At 39.3% G+C, this 21,718-nt stretch overlaps 1 protein-coding gene across 1 annotated transcript in view; it reads right to left on the minus strand.

Moving 5' to 3' along the window:
• The window catches only part of CACNA1C (calcium voltage-gated channel subunit alpha1 C), a 754,651-nt gene that overhangs the window by 31,044 nt on the left and 701,889 nt on the right, over nucleotides 1–21,718 (minus strand). The window contains 4 exon segments of the mRNA XM_055315403.1: nucleotides 6,988–7,090; nucleotides 12,027–12,123; nucleotides 12,722–12,849; nucleotides 13,426–13,591. Coding sequence (XP_055171378.1) covers nucleotides 6,988–7,090; nucleotides 12,027–12,123; nucleotides 12,722–12,849; nucleotides 13,426–13,591 — 494 coding nt within the window.

Here is a 21,718-nt window from a genome sequence, read left to right on the forward strand (position 1 = left end):
CATACAACTGATGAATTATTTCAAGTGCCCTCCTTAATGCCCACCACCCAGGTACCCCACCCCCTTGACCTTCCCTCCAGCAACCCTCAGTTTGTTTCCTAGAGTTAAGAATCTCTTATGGTTTGTCTCCTTCTCTGTTTCTGTCTTATTTTATTTTCCCTTCCCTTCCCCTATGTTCATCTGTTTTAGTCCTTAAATTCCACATATGAGTGAAACCATATGGTATTTGTCTTTCTCTGACTGACTTATTTCGCTTAGCATAATACACTCTAGTTCCATGCATGGCATTGCAAATGACAAGATTTCATTCTTTTTTGATGGCTGAGTAATATTCCATTATATATATGTAATATATATATGTAATATATATACACATATATAAAAAATGGAAATATATATATGTAAAACAACTTCTTTATCTATTTATCTGTTGATGGACATCTGGGCTCTTTCCATATTTTGGCCATTGTAGACATTGTTGCTATAAACATTGTGGTGCATATGACCCTTCAAATCACTATGTTTGTATCCTTTGGATAAATACTCAGTAGTGCAATTGCTGGGTCATAGGGTAGCTCTATTTTTAACTTCTTGAGGAACCTCCATACTGTTTTCCCGAGTGGCTGCACCAGCTTGCATTCCCACCAACAGCGTAAGAGGGCTCCCCATCCTCTGGATCCTCACCAACATCTGTTGTTTCCTGAATTGTTCATGTTAGTCATTCTGACTGATGTGAGGTGGTATCTCATTGTGGTTTTGATTTGTACTTCTCTGATGATGAGTGATGTTGTGCACTTTTTCATGTGTCTGTTGGCCATGTATAGCTCTTCTTCGGAGAAATGACTGCTTATGTCTTCTGCCCATTTCTTGACTGGATTTTTAAATTTTTGGTTATAGAGTTTGATAAGTTCTTTATAGATTTTGGATACTAGCCCTTTCTCTGATATGTCATTTGCAAATATCTTCTCCCATTCTGTAGGCTGTCTTTTAGTTTTGTTGATTGTTTCCCTTTTGTATGTGGAAAAGCTTTTTATCTTGATGATGTTCCAATAGCTCATTTTTGCTTTTGTTTCTCTTGCCTTTGGAGATGTGTCTAGCAAGAAGTTGCTGTGGATGGGGTCACAGAGGTTGCAGCCAGTGTTCTTCTCTAGGATTTTGATGGATTCCTGTCTCACATTTAGGTCTTTCATCTATTATGAGTTTATTTTTATGTATGGTGTAAGAAAGTGGTCCAGCTTCATTCTTCTGCATGTGGCTGTCCAGTTTTCTCAGCACCACTTGTTAAAGAGATGGTCTTTTTTCCACTGGATATTCTTTCATTCTTGTCGAAGATTAGCTGACCATAGAGTTGAGGGTCCATTTCTGGGTTCTCTCCTGTTCCATTGATCTATGTGTCTGTTTTTGTGCCAATACCATACCGTCTTGATGATCACACCTCTGTAATACAGCTTGAAGTCTGGAATTGTGATACCTCCAGCTTTGGTTTTCTTTTTCAACATTCCTTTTGCTATTTGGGGTCTTTTCTGGTTCCATACAAATTTTACGATTGTTTGTTCCAGCTCTTTGAAAAATGTTGAAGGGGCATTTTGATAGTGATTGCATTGAATATGTAGATTGCTTTTGGTAGCATAGACATTTAAATATCTGTTCTTCCAATCCATGAGCATAGAATGTTTTTCCATTTCTTTATCTTTTCCTCAATTTCTTTCATAAGTACTGTTTAGTCTTCAGAGTATGGATCCTTTACCTCTTTGAGTAGGTTTATTCCTAGGTATATGGTTTTGGGTGCAACTGTAAAAGGGATAGATTCCTTGGTTTCTCTTTCTTCTGCTTCATTATTAGAGTATAGAAATGCAACTGATTTCTGTGCATTGATTTTATATCCTGCCACTTTGCTGAATACCTGTAACAGTTCTAGCAATTTTTAGATGGAGTCTTTGGGGTTTTCTACATAGAGTATCAAGTTATCTGCTAAGAGTGAAAATTTGGCTTCTTTGCCAATTTGGATGCCTTTTATTTCTTTTTGTTGTCTGATTGATGAGGCTAGGATTTCCTGTACCATGTTGAACAACAATGGTGAGAGTGGACATCCCTGATGTGTTCCTGACCTTAGGAAAAAAGATCTGAATTTTCCTCTTTTAGAATATTTGCTGTGGGTTTTTAATATATGGCTTTTATGATATTGAGGTATGTTCCCTCTATCCCTACACTGCAGAATTTTTATCAAGAAAGGATGCTGTATTTTGTCAAATGCTTTTTCTGAATCTATTCAAAATATCATATGGTTCTTGTCCTTCCTTTTATTAATGTGTTGTGTCACATTGATTGATTTGTGGATGTTGAACTACCTTTGCAGCCCAGGAATACATCTCTCTTGGTTTTGGTAAGTAATCCTTTTAATGTACTGTTAGATACTATTAGCTAGGATCTTCGTGAGAATTTTTGCATCCATGTTCATCAGGGACATTGGTTTGTAATTTTTTTTTTGTGGGGGCTTTGTCTGATTTTGGGATCAAGGTAATGCTGGCCTCATAGAATGAGTTTGGAAATTGTCCTTCCATTTCTTTTTTTTTTTTTTGAAACGGCTTCAGAAGAATAGGTATTAGTTCTTTTTACAATGTTTTTTAGAATTCTGCTGAGAAGCCATCTGGCCCTGGACTCTTGTTTGTTTGGGAGGTTTCTGATTACTGATTTAATTTCTTTGCTGGTTATGGGCTTGTTGAGGTTTTCTATTTCTTCCTGTTTCAGTTTTGGTAGTTTTTATGTTTCTAGGAATACATCTACTTCTTCCAGATTCCCTAATTTGTTGGCATATAATTGCTCATAATATTTTTTATAATTGTTTGTATTTCTTAAGTGTTGGTTGTGATCTCTCCTCTTTCATTTATGGTTTTATTTGGGTCCTTTCTCTCTCTTTTTAAAAAAATAAGTCTTGCTAGGATTTAAGAGTTTTCTTAATTTCTAGTTTTGTTGATATGTTCTGTATTTTTTCAAAATCTCCATATCATTGATTTCTGCCGCAATCTTTATTATTTATCTTCTTTTGCTGGATTTAGGCTTTGTTTGCTGTTCTTTTCCAGCTCCTTTTGGTGTAAGGTTAGGTTGTGTATTTGAGACCTTTCCTGTTTCTTGAGAAAGGCCTGTATTCCTATATACTTCCCTCTTATGACTCTCTTTGCTGCATCCCAAAGGTTCTGAATTGTTGTGTTTTCATTTTCATTTGTTTCCATGTATTTTTTTAAAAAAATTTTCCTTTAATTTCTTGGTTGACTCATTCGTTCTTTAGTAGGATGCTCTTTAACCTCCATGTATTTGTCTTCCCTCCAAATTTTTAAAAAAGATTTTATTTATTTATTTATGAGAGACAGAGATAGAGAGAGAGAGAGAGGCAGAGACACAGGCAGAGGGAGAAGCAGGCTCCATGCAGGGAGCCCAACGTGGGACTCAATTCCAGCTCCCCAGGACCACGCCCTGGGCCAAAGGCAGTGCTAAACCATTGAGCCACCCGGGCTGCCCCCTTCCAAATTTTTTCTTGTGATTGAGTTCAAATTTTAAAGCATCATGGTCTGAAAATATACATGGTATAATCTCAGTCTTTTGGTACCAGTTAAGACCTGATTTGTGACCCAGTATGTGATCTCTTCTGAAGAATGTTCCATGTGCACTCAAGAAGAATGTGAGTACTTTGCTTTAGTGTGAAATATTCTGAATATATATATGAAGTCCATCTGGTCCAGTGCGTCATTCAAAGCCCTTGTTTCTTTGTTGATCTGCTTAGATTATCTATCCATTGCTGTGAGTATGGTGTTAAAGTCCCTTACTATTATTGTATTATTTTCAATGTGTTTCTTTGATTTTGTTATTAATTGATTTATATAATTGCTCCCAAGTTAGGAGCATAAATATTTACCATTCTTAGTTTTTTTTGTTAGAGAGATCCTTTTATTATAGTAGAGTGTCCTTCTTCATCTCTTATTACAGTCTTTGGTTTAAAATCTAGTTTGTCTGATATAAAGATTGCTACTCTAGTTTTCTTTTGATGTCCATTAGCATGATAAATGGTTCTCCACCCTCTCACTTTCAATCTGGAGGTGTCTTTGAGTCTAGAATGAGTCACTTATAGATAGCATATCTTTTGATTGGAGCATTTAGTCCATTTACACTCAGAGTAAGTACTGAAAGATCTGAGTTTTAGTGCCATTTACCTGTAAAGTTGTTGTTTCTGTAGATTGTCTCTGTTCCTTTCTGGTCTTTGTTACTTTTGGGCTCTCTATTCATTCAGAGGATCCCTTTCAATATTTCTTGCAGGGCTGGTTTAGTATTCACAAGTTGCTTCAGCTTTTGTTTGTCCTAGAAACTCTTGATCTCTCCTTCTATTCTGAATGATAGCCTTGCTGAATAAACTATTCTTTATTGCATTTTTTCCCCATTTAGCACAATGAATATATCATGCCAGTCCTTTCTGGCTTGCCAGGTCTCTGTGGACTGGTCTGCTGCCAACCTTATGTTTCTGCTCTTGTAGGTTAAGAACCTTCTGTCCTGAGCTGCTTTCAAGACTTTCTCTTTATCTCTTAAGTTTGCAAGCTTCATTATTTATTATAGGTCGAGGTGTTGATCTATTTTTATTGATTTTGAGGGGGGTTTTCTGTGCCTCCTGGACTCATGCTTGTTTCTTTCCCCAGATTAGGGAAGTTAAAATTATTCTCATTTTTAAAAATTTTTTTTTCTTTTTTGGGTTCTGACTGAGTGATTTCCACTGTTCTGTCTTCCAGATTGCTGATCCATTCTTCTGTATCATCTAATCTGCTGTTGATTCCTAGTGTATTTTTCAATTCAATTATTGTATTCTTCAGCTCTGTAATTCCTGTTTGGTACTTTCTTATATTTTCTAACTTTTTGTTGTAAGTCTTACTGTGTTCCTCCATTCTTCTCCTGAGTTTGGTGAGCATCTTCATGACCATTACTTTGAACTCTACTTTGCCTGGTAAGTGACCTATCTCTATTTTGTCAGGGTTTTTTCCCCCTGGGGTTTTATCTTGTTCTTTCATTTAGAATATATTCTTCTGTATCCTCATTTTGTTTGAATTTCAAGGTTAGTCTCTACAACTTAGGTGGAATAGTCACCTCTCCCAATCTTAAGGGGTAGCCTTGTGTAGGATGTCCCCTGTGTACATTGCATATGCCTGGAAATTTTGGCTGGCTGGCTGGCTGGCTGGAGCTGAAGCCAGCATGGTGTGGGAGAGTCCAGGGGTACACTATACCTGGACAACCCTGATGGGGTTGGCTGGAGCTGGAGCAGGCACTGGCTAGAAGTTCTGGGGGTGCACTGAGACCAGAAGCCACGTTGGTGGGGTGGTTGGAGCTGGGTGGGCATGGGTGGAGAGCTATCTGGGGGTTAGCTGGTATGGGCCAAGGGCCTGGGGCTTGCTGGAGTAACCCTGGCAGGCCAACCAGAGTGCCTGGGCCCTGCTCCCATCTGCACTATCAAGGTGGAAGGGAATGTAAACAATGGTGCTTATTGGGACCTTCAACCTGGAGAGTGTTCCAGTAGTTCCCCTTCCCTTGCCATTTAGTGGATGTGAGTGGATTTCATTCATTTATAGTCTTGTTGCCCTTTAAGCCACTATTTTTCTGGTGTCCCAGGGTGGGTGAGTCTGGGTTTATGGCCAGTGCTATATTTTCTCACTGCAAATTATCACATTGGTTCGGGGTGTGAGAGGGGTGTTTTCCCATGGTTACCATGTTTTCATCTTTCCTGCTATTCCTCTGTGTGGCCCCTCTAACCTTTGTTGTATAGAAGTTGTTCAATCAGCTCTCAGTTCTTCAGGATGAATTGCTCCATATGTGGGTGTAGATTTGGTGTGTCCTTGGGAGGAGATGAGTTCAGAGTCTTCCTATGCCAGCATCTTGGACCGTCTCCTTCGGCTTTTGTTTCTCCTTAGTTCAGCAACGTAACTTGAACTATTTTTAGTTTTTTAAAGATTAGCTCATTTTTAAAAATATGTATCTTGCTGGCCTGGTTCTTGTTTTCCTTCATTTTGGATGTTTCTATTATTTTCTGGAAGGATTTAACTGAGAAAAGGCACTTACTTCTCTGATGGATTATTTACTGATTTTTCCACACATCGCTATCTTTCTTATTTTACAAATAAAGAAGCTGAAGTAAAGAGAGAATAAATGACTTATCACATTTTAAACAAGCTTCAACAGCTGAATCTGAGGCAGGTGGTCTTTTGGCCACACTCTACAAAACACTGTAATAAGCTAGAAGCTCTTGGAGAACAGTCATATCTTCTTAGGTACATTCTTTATACCTTTTTCCACAGAGTGGTTCAGAAATAATTATCTGTTATAGGACAGCAGATTATCCCAGTCAAGGCTGCTGCTAGCCCATAGGGTATCTTTGTGCAAAGCAGAAGTCATCCTTTCAGATAAACACAGCCTTGAGGGAGCATGGTCCAACTAGCAGGGCACAAATGAAATTTTAAACCCACACCTGTTGGTTGGCCGAACACCTTGATGCAGACATAGCCTGTACAATAGTATGTGATGACCCTGACCATCGTCACCATTTGCCAGTATGACCCCTTTCTGACAGTTAAAACAAAGTTAAGCATTTGAGAGACCCACACAGTCAGTAAAATTCCATTTATATGGGGCTTAGCTCTGCTTTACATAACATTCATCACCTTCTGCTGTTTTAATTCTAAAGCTTTGACTTCGAGATATCACCTCGAATAATTTCTAGACATTAATGGAAGGCTAGAATTAAAAATAAATAAGCTAGAGACCAGAAGGCCATTCAAAGACCAAAGGAAACATGAGTAAGCTAGGCCTCTTCAACATCCCTGGATGTAAAGATTATCATTGAACCACTCCTCTGATCCTAGACAGAATGGGAAGATCATGGGAGCACTTTGCAAGCTATTTGGTTAGTCTTCTTGATTTTCTGAGTGGCTCTCCCAGTGACCCTCAGATGATGCTTACCTTCTGTTTTGATCCGCAGGGCTGTCCGGACCAGGGCAAACAGGGTGGCATTGAACATGACCGTCCCATCACTGTTCAGAGGCATGTTCATGGAGACTAGACGCTGGAGGGGAAGTGGAGGCAAAGCTAAAGTGATCACAGCAAACAGTTCTCAAAGGACCCACAGAACCACAATGGCAGGAGAATGCTGGGATGGAGCCTTGAAACTTGTGTGCATGTGTCAGAAGCAGGCAGGGGTTTGAGGCATGGGTCACTAAAATGTATTTAAAACCTATTCTGGGGAGGATGTCAGCTCTGCCATAAATCTCAGCTCTTCCACCAGAGTGAGGGAGGAATAATATTTGTTCTTATTACATCTTTGCTTCCACAAAAGGATGTTTAGCCCACCAAAACCCCTCCTTAGTTCAAATGTCTACTCAGGCATATGGGTGTGCTCTCTACTGGCAACAAAGAACAGCTGCATGCCAGGCACTTGCTGAGAGCCCACCTGCCAGCCAGCATTCATCCAAAGCCCTGATAAGACAGTATCATAAGAATACTGTCATAAGTATTATGATATGATATGATAAGACAGTAATGGTAGGTTTGCATCCAGGAGACAGTAATGGCAGGTTTGCATGCAGGATGTAGTGCATCCTCTTTTCTGTATACTGAAAAATATACCTCTGCATCAAGCTGGGCCAAAAGCTTGTTGACTGGTTAGGATTGGATTGCCCTTTTCCATCCTTTCTCACCACCCTAAATTGCTGCCATTGATTGTGCCCTGGTGTGGGACCCTCAATGCACACCAGAGTAATTATGAGAAAGAGCACCATGAAAGTCATTCTGACGTTTGCTCTCAAGATGCGGTCAAAGAGGGGAGGGGCAAGATGGCGGAAGAGCAGGGTCCCCAAATCACCTGTCCCCACCAAATTACCTAGATAACCTTCAAACCATCCTGAAAATTTACGAATTCGGCCTGAGATGTAAAGAGAGACCAGCTGGAATGCTACAGTGAGAAAAGTCCGCGCTTCTATCAAGGTAGGAAGACGGGGAAAAAGAAATAAAGAAACAAAAGGCCTCCGAGGGGGAGGGGCCCCGCGAGGAGCCGGGCTGAGGCCGGGGCGAGTGTCCCCAGGACAGGAGAGCCCCGTCCCGGAGAAGCAGGAGCTGCACCAACCTTCCCGGGCTGGCGGAAAGGGGCTCGCAGGGAGGTGGAGCAGGACCCAGGAGGGCGGGGATGCCCTCGGGCTCCCTGGGACACTAACAGGCACCTGCGCCCCGGGAGAGTGCTCCGAGCTCCCTAAGGGCTGCAGCACGCACCGGAGCAGTTCGGAGGGGCTCGGGAGCGGCTCCAGGGAGGGAGCTGCGGGGCGGGAGCGCAAATCCAACAACACAGGCCCCGGAGCACAGGGCGCCGGGACACAGCCCAGGATCCGGCCTCCCCCCGGGACAGGCAGAGGCCGGGAGGGCCCAGGACAGCAAGGACGCTCCTGCCCCGAGCTGAGCAGATCAGCGGCCCCGCCCCGGAGCCTCCAGGCCCTGCAGACGGAGAACCGAGAGCCCCGAGCCCCGTAGTTCCTGCGGAGGCTGAATCCAGGCTTCCAGAGTTGCCATAGCAACTGCAACTGTTCCTCCTGAGACCTCACGGGGTAAACAACCCCCGCTGAGCCCTGCAGCAGGCAGGGGCAGAGCAGCTCCCCCAAGTGCTAACACCTGAGAATCAGCCCAACAGGCCCCTCCCCCAGAAGACCAGCTAGAGGGACCAGTGATACTCCCCCGTGTTCCAATACAACTTGTTTTTGGCCACTCTGCACTGAGCAAAATGACTAGAAGGAAAACCTCACTTCAAAAGAAAGAATCAGAAACAGCCCTCTCTCCCACAGAGTTACAAAATCTGGATTACACTTCAATGTCAGAAAGCCAATTCAGAAGCACTATTCTACAGCTACTGGTGGCTCTAGAAAAAAGCATTAAGGCCTCACGAGACTTCATGACTGCAGAATTTAGATCCAATCAGGCAGAAATTAAAAATCAATTGAATGAGATGCAATCCAAACTAGAAGTCCTAACGACGAGGGTTAACGAGGTGGAAGAACGAGTGAGTGACATAGAAGACAAGTTAATGGCAAAGAGGGAAACTGAGGAAAAAAGAGATAAACAATTAAAGAACCATGAAGACAGATTAAGGCAAATAAATGACACTCTAAGGAAGAAAAACCTACGTTTAATTGGGGTTCCCGAGGGCGCCGAAAGGGACAGAGGGCCAGAATATGTATTTGAACAAATCCTAGCTGAAAACTTTCCCAATCTGGGAAGGGAAACAGGCATTCGGATCCAGGAAATAGAGAGATCCCCCCCTAAAATCAATAAAAACCGTTCAACATCTCGACATCTAATAGTTAAGCTTGCAAATTCCAAAGATAAAGAGAAGATCCTTAAAGCAGCAAGAGACAGAAGTCCCTGACTTTTATGGGGAGGAGTATTAGGGTAACAGCAGACCTCTCCACAGAGACCTGGCAGGCCAGAAAGGGCTGGCAGGATATATTCAGGGTCCTAAATGAGAAGAACATGCAACCAAGAATACTTTATCCAGCAAGGCTCTCATTCAAAATGGAAGGAGAGATAAAGAGCTTCCAAGACAGGCAGGAACTGAAAGAATATGTGACCTCCAAACCAGCTCTGCAAGAAATTTTAAGGGGGACTCTTAAAACTCCCCTTTAAGAAGAAGTTCAAGTAACTCTGAACGTGAATGGACTTAATGACCCCATCAAAAGGCGCAGAGTTTCAGACTGGATAAAAAAACAGGACCCATCTATTTGCTGTCTACAAGAGACTCATTTTAGACAGAAGGACACCTACAACCTGAAAATAAAAGGTTGGAGAACCATTTACCATTCAAATGGTTCTCAAAATATACCCTAAAAACTACAGAACACTTCTGAAAGAAATTGAGGAAGACACAAAGAGTTGGAAAAATATTCCATGCTCATGGATTGGCAGAATTAATATTGTGAAAATGTCAATGTTACCCAGGGCAATTTACACGTATAATGCAATCCCTATCAAAATACCATGGACTTTCTTCAGAGACTTAGAACAAATTATTTTAAGATTTGTGTGGAATCAGAAAAGACCCCAAACAGCCAGGGGAATTTTAAAAAAAGAAAACCATATCTGGGGGCATCACAATGCCAGATTTCAGGTTGTACTACAAAGCTGTGTTCATCAAGACAGTGTGGTACTGGCACAAAAACAGACACATAGATCAATGGAACAGAACAGAGAACCCAGAAGTGGACCCTGAACTTTATGCTCAACTAATATACGATAAAGGAGGAAAGACGATCCACTAGAAGAAAGACAGTCTCTTCAATAAATGGTGCTGGGAAAATTGGACATCCACATGCAGAAGAATGAAACTGGACCACTCTCTTGCACCATACACAAAGATAAACTCAAAATAGATGAAAGATCTAAATGTGAGACAAGATTCCATCAAAATCCCAGAGAAGAACTCAGGCAACACCCTTTTTTAACTTGGCCACAGTAACCGGAGAAGGACAAACAGTGTATGTTCTCATTCATTTGGGGAATATGAATAATAGCGAAAGGGAATATAAGGGAAGGGAGAAGAAATGTGTGAGAAATATCAGAAAGGGAGACAGAACATAGAGACTCCTAACTCTGGGAAATGAACTGGGGGTGGTGGAGGGGGAGGAGGGTGGGGGGTGGGGGTGAATGGGTGACGGGCACTGAGGGGTACACTTGACGGGATGAGCACTGGGTGTTATTCTGTATGTTGGTAAATTGAACACCAATAAAAATTAATTTATAAAAAAAAAACATTAAGTTATTCAGTACATTTCAAACAAACAAAAAAAAAAAAAGATGCGGTCAAAGATGTTACTTATTAGATCACATGGTGTCCTCCTGTTAATCATAGTGCCAAGAGGAGTTATAATTTTCCTGACTGACTGGATCTTCTTGCCTCTCACAGACATTGTGAATTATGGCGCAGTCACTGGGAAGCTGAACATCCAGTTGCTAGCCTGTCCAGGCCCATCTGGAGGCCATGATGGATGCACTATCACCTCATGCAGGACACACTTGTCCCTGCTTTTTTTTTTCCATTGTGCTTTGACTTTCCATTTGTGCTTTTTCCCCCTCATATCTTCTATAACCTTGGAAATCTTCTAAAATATTTTTTGGAACAAAGTGGAGATATAAATGAGAAAAAACTGAGTAAAACAAAGCACAATTCAATTTTCCATTTTCCATGAATGGATTATCCACAGTTGAATTTTTGTATTTGTGCTTCTATACAGCTCTCTGACCTCACTTCCCCCAACCCCTTTCAGCTCATTGTTATTCCAACAGGGATTACAGAATGGTGGAAATGGGAATTAAAATAAGAGGGAATGGAGTAGGAATAATACTCTCCAGCAACTGTGGGGCTATCTGGCTGGGATTACTGTGAGGTAAGGGAGGTGCCTGGGCACACAATTTAAGGGAGTGCTCACTCTCAGGATCATGTGAGGACCACATGAGCAAGAGTTGGGTCTAAAGAGTCTAGGATGCTTGTCTTTTACTTTTATGGGGTCATGGACTCGCTTAGAAATCTGATGAACATGACAGATCCTCTCTCTGGTATAATTTGTGAGTGTTTCAGGGATTTTGTACACAGCTTTAGGGCTTTTGAGGTCCCTGAAGCTGAAGCATGGACTCTTTAATAGCCCTCTGATCCCAGTAAGAGAACTCCTAATCCGTCCATCCTTGGCTGGACGTCTTCCAGGATGCCTAGGTGGTACAGACTGATGGGACTGTGCATGTGGCTCACTGGGTCAAGAGGCATTCACTTCAGTTTTCCTTTATACAATCTGAGGACTTCCTGTTGGAAGGAACCTTAAAATATAATCTGGTTCAAGCTCATTTCTTTAATACATAAGTATTATCTTCATTCCCTTAAAGGATCAATGGCCTGACCACGGTCACAAGACAAATAGGCTTCTTCCCTCCCTTGTTTTCTTTTTCTCCCGTGAACCCAGGTCATCTCTTACTTTGCAAGCCACACGGTGAGGGCACAGCTTCCCAAAACCCAGCGGGGGCTGAATCCGCCGGAGCAGGGTCACTACATCTAGGTGTTTGATTCGACCCCTAAAAGAGAGAGGAGAGGAGAGAAAGATCCGTCAGAGGGCCATGGTCTCAGCGAGCAGCCCAGGACGTATGTACCAGGCTCTCCATAGCTGTTGCCCTATTGGTCAAACTCGGTACAGAGTTGCAGAATTGCATGGTAAAACCCCAAAACCAGTATATACATGTTTAGATTTTGATGAGCAATTTTCCACTAGGGCTGTGTTCAAGAAAGGGACTTTGAGTAGTGCAATTAGACTCTCACATATACTTGCTGCTGCAATCTAACCATGTGACCAAGAGGCATTTATTAACTGTTAATCAAATGTGATTGTATCCTTGAATCCGAGGTGAGAATAGAGTTGAGATCTACTTGACTCTAAACATTTTCACTTGAATACTTACTAGGATTTCCCATCCTTCTGTTCAACTGAAAATAGTTACATTCTTGACTTAGCCAAAGATGCTTGGCCTGTTATTGCTGGACCTTGACTCTTGACCGTGGGGTCTGGTGTTGTTCAGTGTTTCTAATTGGTCCACCCAGTGCTAACCTGTGTTGAACCTCTTCTATAGGTATGGTCCTCTGGGCTTTGGAAATCAGTGTTTCCCTCTGGGAACTTACTTGGCTTCAGGATCATACTCTGCCCAGATTCTTTTAAATTCATCCAGATGATGGGGACCAAGAATTGACCAGTCCCTTGTCAGATAGTCAAAGTTATCCATGATGACAGCTACAAAGAGGTTAATGATCTGCAGAGAACAGAGATATGATGAGTTTTTTGCCACCTGAATCCATTTTGCCAGCTGGTGCCATGCATGGTAGAAGCCACATTTCTAAAGACCAGCTATATTCATCATTTAAAACACCAGCCCCTGGAACTCGGGTCTCTTTGGTATGAATCTGACACAGCTCTCCTCAGAATGATGTGGAATGAACCCCACATGTGGGCTGGACAGCTTCCCTCATACTAAACTGCTGGGCAGTTTGTCCCCTAAGGACAGGGGGGCAACTTTTTCCACCACTCTTCCTCACACTGCTCATCAAAGTGTCAAAAACATATGGGTTGCCTCTAGGCCTCTACACACATCCCTTTCTGTCCCCTGGGACAATGCCACCATGACAAGAGCCAAGAATGCATAAGAAAGATGCTGGTTGGGCTCACTCTGGCCCAGGGCTTTGTGTCCTTGTCTACTGGTTGGACATTGCTACTAACTGAGTCTTTCCAAGTCTGTTTCTCTGACTGCAAGATGCAGAGATAGAGGGCGTAGGCTGCCTTGAACTGCATACTCATGACATGTGGGCTGTTCAGTCCCACCTCAGCTTACCAGGAAGGCACAGAGCATGTAGAAGCTGATGAAGTAGAAGACTGCGAAGCTGCTGCCACAGGGTGTTTCACCTTCTGTACTGTTGCTGGGCTCCGACTCAGGGGCACACTTCTTCCCTGGCATACAGGCCAGCATGATGTCCTGCCATGCCTCCCCTGTGGCACACCTAGGGGAGAGCAGTGAGAGAGTCTACCACCCGTGGGGCCCATCTCATATCTCTGGATCTTTCCCTCACCCCTTGCCCCATCCTCCTTTCCCAGAGAGAACTTCTAAATTGAATTTGGTGTTTATCATTCCCTGAATGCTCTGGTACATTCACTAAATATGAAAATACATGGCATCATTTTGAATGTTTTAAAACTTTCCATAAATGGTAACAAACTATCTGTTCTGAAAAATCCCTCTGTTTGTAATTCATGTTAAGTTTTGGAGATTTTTCCATTAGCCTCTAGTTCATCCATCTTAATGGCCAGATAGCAGTATATTCTATGTATATACCATTTTTAAAAACCTGCCATCTTGTTAAAGGTTTCTCTTTTTCTTTTCTCTTTTGCTATTACAAAGAACCCTGCAATCAACATTCAGGTCCATGCCTTGGATATCTGCTTAGAAAGTGGAATTGCCAGGTGAAGCCGACATGTCTTCACTTTCACTTGGTATTGCTGATTCTCCAAGGGTTTGTGCAATTTATGTTCTGGTCATCAGTGTGGGACAAATGCCATTGCTCTGCAGACCTATCAACTTTTTTCCAGTTTTACTGAGGTATATGGTGAATAAAATTGTAAGATATTTAAAGTGTCAATCATGACAATTTGAGTTGTGGAGGGATTCTTTCCACCTAGTTAACAGATCTTCAGACCTTCCTTATCTTAGAGCTGGAAGTGTGTGCCCTTCTACCAACTTCTCCCTATCCCCACTGCATCCAGCTCTTGGCAATTCCTTTTCTACTTTCTGATTCAATGAGTTTAGACTTGTCAACTCTTTATATTAGTGAATCTTAAAAAATGTTGCTCATATGATGGATGTAAAATGATATTTCATTGCTGTCTTAATTTAGGTTTAAATGATTAATAGGTTAAGAATTTTTATTTTATCTTCTGTGAACTGCATTTTCATATTTTTGTCTGTTTGTCTCATGGGTTATTTGTCTTCTTGTTCATTGTGAGTTTTAAAATATATTCTTTCTATTAATACTTTGTGAGTTACATGTGTAGTATGTACTTTCTTCCAACCTATGGCTTGTCTACAGCCTTATTTACAGTGAAGCTTATTTATTTTGAATGTATATTTTATTTTAAGATTTATCTATTTATTTTAGAGAGAGAGAGAGAGAGTGAGTGAGCTGGGGGAGGGGTAAAGGGAGAGAGAAAATCTCAAGCAGACTTCCCACTGAGTAGGGAGCCCAACAGGGGGCTCCATCCTATGACCCTGAGATCATGACCTGAGCTGAAATCAAGAATTGGACATTTAACTAACTGAGGCATGCAGGTGCCCCTGATTGATCTAACTTTTAAATTTCACTGCTTTTTGTCATCTTGTTTAAAGAAGTCTTTCCTTAGTCTCGGTGATAAAGATATCCTCCTATATGTTCTAAAACTTCTAAGATTTTGTTTTATATAATAACCCATTAATCTGAAATTTGTTTTTGTGTTCAATATAAGGTAGAAATATGCTTTATCTTTTCCTGTTTAGATAACCAATGTTCTTAATACAATTTATTGAATAGTTCATCTTTACTGATTTGGAATATCCCTTCTGACATAAATTATATTTCCATAGATGTGTGAGTCTCATGATAGCCTTTTCATTCTCTTCTGTAGGTTTATTTGTCTATGTTGGTACCAATGGACCACATTGTCTTAATCACTATAGTTCTATATTAAGTCTTGCTCTCTTATAAACAGTGAGTCCTTCCAGCTTATTGTTTTTCAAAATTGTCTTGGCTATTCATTTTCCTTTTTTCTTATACAGATACATTAGAATCAGCTCAAGTTCGATGAATAATCTCACTGTGAGTCTTACTGGAATGGCATAGATTAACTTGGAGAATCTGATATTTTTGTAACATTATGTCTCCCAGCCATGAACATGGCACATCTCTCCATTTAGTTAGGCCTTATTTAATGTCTTTTAAGAAATTTTTATAATTCCCCCATGTATATATTTTTTAGATTATTTCTAGGTATCTTACTTAAACAAAATGTTGCTATTATAAGCAGTACACTCAAGAAGCTATATTTCCTGTAAAGGCATACAATTGACTTTATATATAGAAGTTTGCTGAATTCTCATAGCTCTACAGTTTCTCTTGTGTAGTTTACATAGGCAATTAATTTTTTAAAAAGGGTTTATTTATTTTCTTTTTATTGTAGTAAAATACATATAACATAAAATTTACCATCTTAACTATTTTTAAGTATTTAGTTTAGTGGTATTAAATATATTCACATTGTTGTACAGCCATCACCAGCATCCATCTCCATAGTTCTTTTCATCTTGTAAAATTGAAACTCTGCCTATTAACTGATAACTCCCCATTCTCCTCTATCCCTCGGCCCTGGCAACCACCACTCTACTTTATGTATTACAATTTTGACTAAGGACCTCATATAAGTGGAATAACATAGTATTAGTCTTTTGTGATGGGTTTATTTCACTTAGCATAATGTTCTTGGGTTTCAATCATGTTGTAGCATACTGCAGAATTTCTTTCCTTTTTCAAGGCTGAATAATATTTCATTATATGTATATACCACATTCTGCTTATCTATTCATCTGTCACTGGGCACTTGGGTTGCTTCCACATTTTGCCCATTGTGAATAATGCTGTTATGAACAGGAGTATATAAATATTTCTTCTAGATCTTGCTTTCAATTGTTTGGGATATATACCCAGAAATGGAATTGATGGATCATATGGTAATTTTATTTTTAATTTTTTGAGGAACTATCATACTGTTTTCCACAATGGCTATGCCTTTTCATATCCCACTAGCAGGACATAAAGATTCCAATTGCTCCACATCCTTGCCAACACTTGTTGTTTTCTGTTTTATTTTATTTATTTTATTTTATTTTATTTTATTTTATTTTATTTTATTTTATTTTATTTTATTTTATTTTATTTTATTTTATTTTATTTTTTTGATAGTAGTAGCCCTTCTAATGAATATGAGGTTATCTTACTATAATTTTGATTTACATTTCCCTTATGATTAGTGATGTCGAGCTTCTTTTCATGTGCTCATTGGCCATTCATATATCTTCTTTGGAGAAATGTTTATTCAAGTCTTTTACCCAGTTTTTAAAAAAGATTTATTTATTTATTTGAGAGAGAGAGAGGGAGACAGTGGTGGGGAGGGGCAGAGGGAGAGGGAAAGAGAGAATTCTAAGTAGATTCCCTGCTGAGCATGGAGTCTGATTTGGAGCTTGATCCCAAGACCCTGAGATCGGGACCTAAACCAAAACCAAGAACTTAGAACTTTTTGAGAACTAAAACTTTGACTACCCTTTCAATTTCTATTGTGGTTAATTAAAAAAAATTCTTTTGAAGACAATTTTGTATTTATATTTTCTTCTTTTGTTGTTTTTATTGAAGTTCGATTTGCCAACATATAGTATAACACCCAGTGCTCATCCCATTAAGTGCCCTCCTCAGTGCCCATCACTCAGTTACCCCAACCCCCCGCCCACCTCCCCTTCCGCTATCCTTTGTTCATTTCCCAGAGTTAGGAGTCTCTTATGGTTTGTCCCCCTCTCTCATTTTTCCCACTAATTTTCTCTCCTTTCCCCTATAATCCCTTTCACTATTTCTTATATTCCCCATATGAGTGAAACCATATGTATATTTTCCTATATAAAGTTATCTACTTCTAGATTCTCACATATATTGGCATAAATTTGTTCATAATATTTTATCATTTTAAAAATCTCTTCCACATCTGTGATTGTGTTACGTTTCTTATTTCTGATGTTGTGTATTTTTTAAAAAATCGGATTTGATGAAAGTTTGTCTATTTATTGGTCTTTTCAAAGACTTAGTTTTAGGGTTTACTGCTAAATATTTTTAAATATTTTATTAATTTCTGCTTTTATTTTAATAAGTGTGTTCTTTCATACTTTGGGGTTATCTTACTATTCTTTTTCCAACCATTATTAGTTTGGTTATTATAGATTTTGCAAAATAAATTTTGGCTTTGAAATTTTCTTTGGTATTGATTGGTGCAACATGTAAATTTAAGATGTGCTTCTTTCATTTCTAAGATGTATATCAGTTATGAATTATTTAGAACAGTGACTCAAGCATTTAAGTGTATAGATTTTGGAGGGAGTATTGCTTTTGTGGTTAATTTCTAATTTTTGCAGTACTGAAGTTAGAGAAATTTTAGAATCTATTGAATTCTTCTTTGTGACTTAAATCTTGGCTAATTTTTGTGAATGTTTCTGGGTGTTTAAAAAGGATATATTTTTTTCCATTTATTGAGTACAAATTGACTTAAATTTGTTAATTGTATTTTTAGGTATTCTTTACCTTTTCTTTTATTTTGTTCTACTTGCTCTGTCATTTTTTTACATGTCTCCATTATGTGTGTTCATTTTTTCCTTACCATTATATTAGTCTCACTGATATATTTCCAAACTATATTGTTAGACTCATGTAGGTTTATGATTTTTTTTAGTTTTATGATTGTTATATAATCTTGGTATACCTTTTATTAATATCAAATATCCCTCTTTGTCTTGTTTAATGCCTTTCACCTGGAATTTTATTTCTTCTGATATTGTTATTACTATTCTTATGTTTTTGGAAGCATCATCAGAGACACAGGCAGAGGGAGAAGCAGGCTCCATGCAGGAAGCCCGATGTGGGCCTCAATCCGGGGTCTCCAGGATCACGCCCTGGGCTGAAGGCGGCTCTAAACCGCTGAGCCACTCAGGCTGCCCTACAGCTAGATTTCTTAAAGCCAACAACATGAGAGTGTCTATCTTTTAATAGAGAAATTGAGCTTTTAGTGATTAATAATCACTAAAATCACTTTGGAATAATCACTTTGTTTTTATTCCTGCCATCTTGTTTTATTTTCTAATTTTCTTTTTCTCCCTCATCCTTCTCCCTTCCTTCTTTTGTCTTTCCTTCTTTTTGCAGAATTACTAAGGTTTTCCTTGTTGATTTTTTTTTTTAGTCTAGTGATTTGGAATCTAATTTAATTTCTGTTTCTCTAATGGCTGGCCTTCAAATATTGAACATATCTACACACTTTCTGTTTGCTGTGTATTGACTTGAACGATATCTGTTTCCTTTCCACAAATAAGAGAAGAATGTCAGCACACTTTCATGTTTTTCATTCTTCCACTATCTCATTCTTCCTATCTTGTTGAGATAATATGAGATTTCACTTTCAAATTGCTATCATGGTTTTGGACATTTTCCCTTAATAGTTACTGTTTTTTTTTTTTTTTTTTTAAAGATTTTACTTATGTATTCATGAGAGACACAGAGAGAGGCAGAGACACAGGCAGAGGGAGAAGCAGGCTCCCTGTGGGGCAGCCTGTTGTGGGACTTGATCCCAGGATCCTGGGATCATGACCCAAGCCAAAGGCAGATGCTCAACCACTGAGCCACCCAGGTGCCCCAACATTTACTATTTTTTTGTTAAAACATTTATTTAAAAAGTTTTCAACCATATACAAATGTAGAAAGTACAAAGATACCTTACGTACCCATTACTCCATCTTAACAACCATAGATATTTTGCTGTGTATTTCATTTATCTCTCTGACAACTCCTCTCTCCCCTTTTGGCTGGGACATTTTATTTTATTTTAGTTTGGTTTAATTTAGCTTAGTTCTTTTGCTCTCTCACCTTTTAGAAAACTTGAAAGAGGAAGGGTGCCAGTGTGGGGGGGTCCCTGCTCAGTGGGGAGTTTGCTTCTCTGTTTCTCCCTCTCCCTCTGCCCCTCTCCCTGTGCACACGCACTCTCCCTCTCTTTCTCTAAAATGAATAAATAAGTCTTTTAAAAAATTGAGAGTTGACATACAATTATACATTAGTTTCAGGTGTACAACATAGCGATTCAACAAATCTATATATTATGCTCTGCTTACCGTGAGCATACAACACTATTACAGTACCACTGACTATATTCCCTATTCTGTACCTTTTATCTCCATGATGGAATACTTTAAAGCAAATCCTGCACCTCATGTAATATCATTATATCAACCCTAAATACGCATCTCAAAAATAAAACAATACATTTTATATAACCACAATGTAATTATACTTAAAAATCAACAAATAATTTTTAATAACTAATACCTGTCTTAACAGTTATTTAGACTTAATTTAAGGTTCACAATTTCTTTGCTCATAACTCATAACTATAAGCTTTATGGCTTCTTTACTAATATGATTATTCTGAGATTAATTTCTCATTCTGTGGAAATACATTCTTGTGTAGTTGTTTCAGATGTTTATGTGAGGGAGTAAACTTTCTGGATGCTTACACTTTTGGAATCAATTTTGCTTTGTTACCTGAATGCCAATTAGGTTGTACTACAGGTCAAAAAATAGTTTCTTCATAATACTGCATACATGATTTGTGTTCTAGTATGTACTTTTGCTAGTGAGAAATCTAATGAAAATTGGCATTTTTGAAAATAATTCTCTTTTTTTCTCTTTGGACGCTTGTAGGCTATTTTCTTTATTTTTGGTATTCTAAAACTTCCTTATACTATGTCTGATTAAGGGGCTTTTTGATAACCTATTCTGCACTTAGTAGGTCATTTCAACCTGAAAGCTCATATCTTTATTTGAATTTTTTGATCATTCCTTCATTTCATTCTCTACATTTGTTCTGTTGTTTTTACCTAAACTTGTATTAGAAAGATGGGATTTTCAGTTCTATCCCCCATGCACTAATTTTTATTTTATATTTTCAATCTTCTTGTCCTTTTAGTTGTGTACTAGACAACCCTAGGTTTGATCCTTCAGCTCATTATTTCATTCTTCAGCTGTGCTCATTTTCTGAATATTTCAACAATGATGTTCTGAGTTCTCTCTTTCATTTGTTCTAATTAAAGGCTTCTCCTCCTCCCTTTTAATTTAATAGATGTAGTATGCTCTGCAATTTCTCTAAAGATATGAATTATATTTACTTTCAAATCTTTTGACTTTATATATTCTTTTTCTTCCTCATGTATTCATTCATCTGCTAATAGAGCATAGTGCCTTTCTGTATTGGTATTCATTTTCCCTGAATTACTTTGGGATTGTTATTAACCATTCTTTGGACTGAGAACCCAATTCACATCTCTGTGGCTCAAGTTCTCATTACAGATCTTCTCTGCACATCATGGAATAAAGAGAACGTGTGCTGCCACGTGAGGTGGGCAGGGAGCATCTCTTTGAGGGTGAGGTTCCTTGGGGGGACCTACTCTCCTTCTCAGGCTCCAAAGCCCAGAGGTGTGATGTCAAGTGCTGCTGCTTTCAGCTTGTGAGCATTAGCAACTGTTTTCCAAAGACAGATCCTTGAGGAGCCAGCCTCGTGATGACTCCAGGTCTCTCCTGAGCCTTTTACCTATCGATCCTGGAACTGCTCTCACTTCTTCCATAGACCATGCATTGTTAGAGATATGTTTTCTCAGATCTTGTTCCTTTGTCAATTGAATCCCATCTGATTTCTTCCATTTACAATTTCCTCAACATTCCTGGTTCACTAATAGTACTATTTCATGTTTTTTTTCCTTCTTAGTACTGTTATGGGTTTATTTTTTAAAGAAATACCTTCTGTCGTCAAAGACTTTAGGAAAGGAGGGGACGTAGAGCCATGTGCTCAGTCTTGTATCTGCATTCAGCTCCAATACTTAAATATGGCACAGGCTTAAGTGTTGTTAAATTGGGACTTAACAATGGCCTTTGTATTCTTAAAGTCTACAATTTGCGGGAGGTGGTAATATCTAACGATATTTGAAGGGCTGTCATTTTGATTTAATACATTCAGAGCAATAATGAGAATTGGGCTTGGGTGTGGGGAAAGGATCCTATAGAACTTGGTGAAGGTGGAGTTATCTAATAGAGTGGATATCTGGATCTTCTGGAAAGGGACCCCAGGGAGTGGTAGAAAGTTCACTGCCTCTCCCATGGCCAAAAATATGTAGAGTACATGAGCTGAAATGGACTTTAGAAGCCATCTGGTTCAGGGATGGTATAAAAAGTTCTCATCTACCAGCCCTGGCCTAGATGGTCTAGATGGTCTCATCTACCAGCCCAGGCTGTGAGGCACAGGAAAGT

Source organism: Nyctereutes procyonoides, unplaced genomic scaffold (assembly GCF_905146905.1).
Source record: "Nyctereutes procyonoides isolate TBG_1078 unplaced genomic scaffold, NYPRO_anot_genome, whole genome shotgun sequence".
Taxonomy (NCBI): Eukaryota; Metazoa; Chordata; class Mammalia; order Carnivora; family Canidae; genus Nyctereutes; species Nyctereutes procyonoides.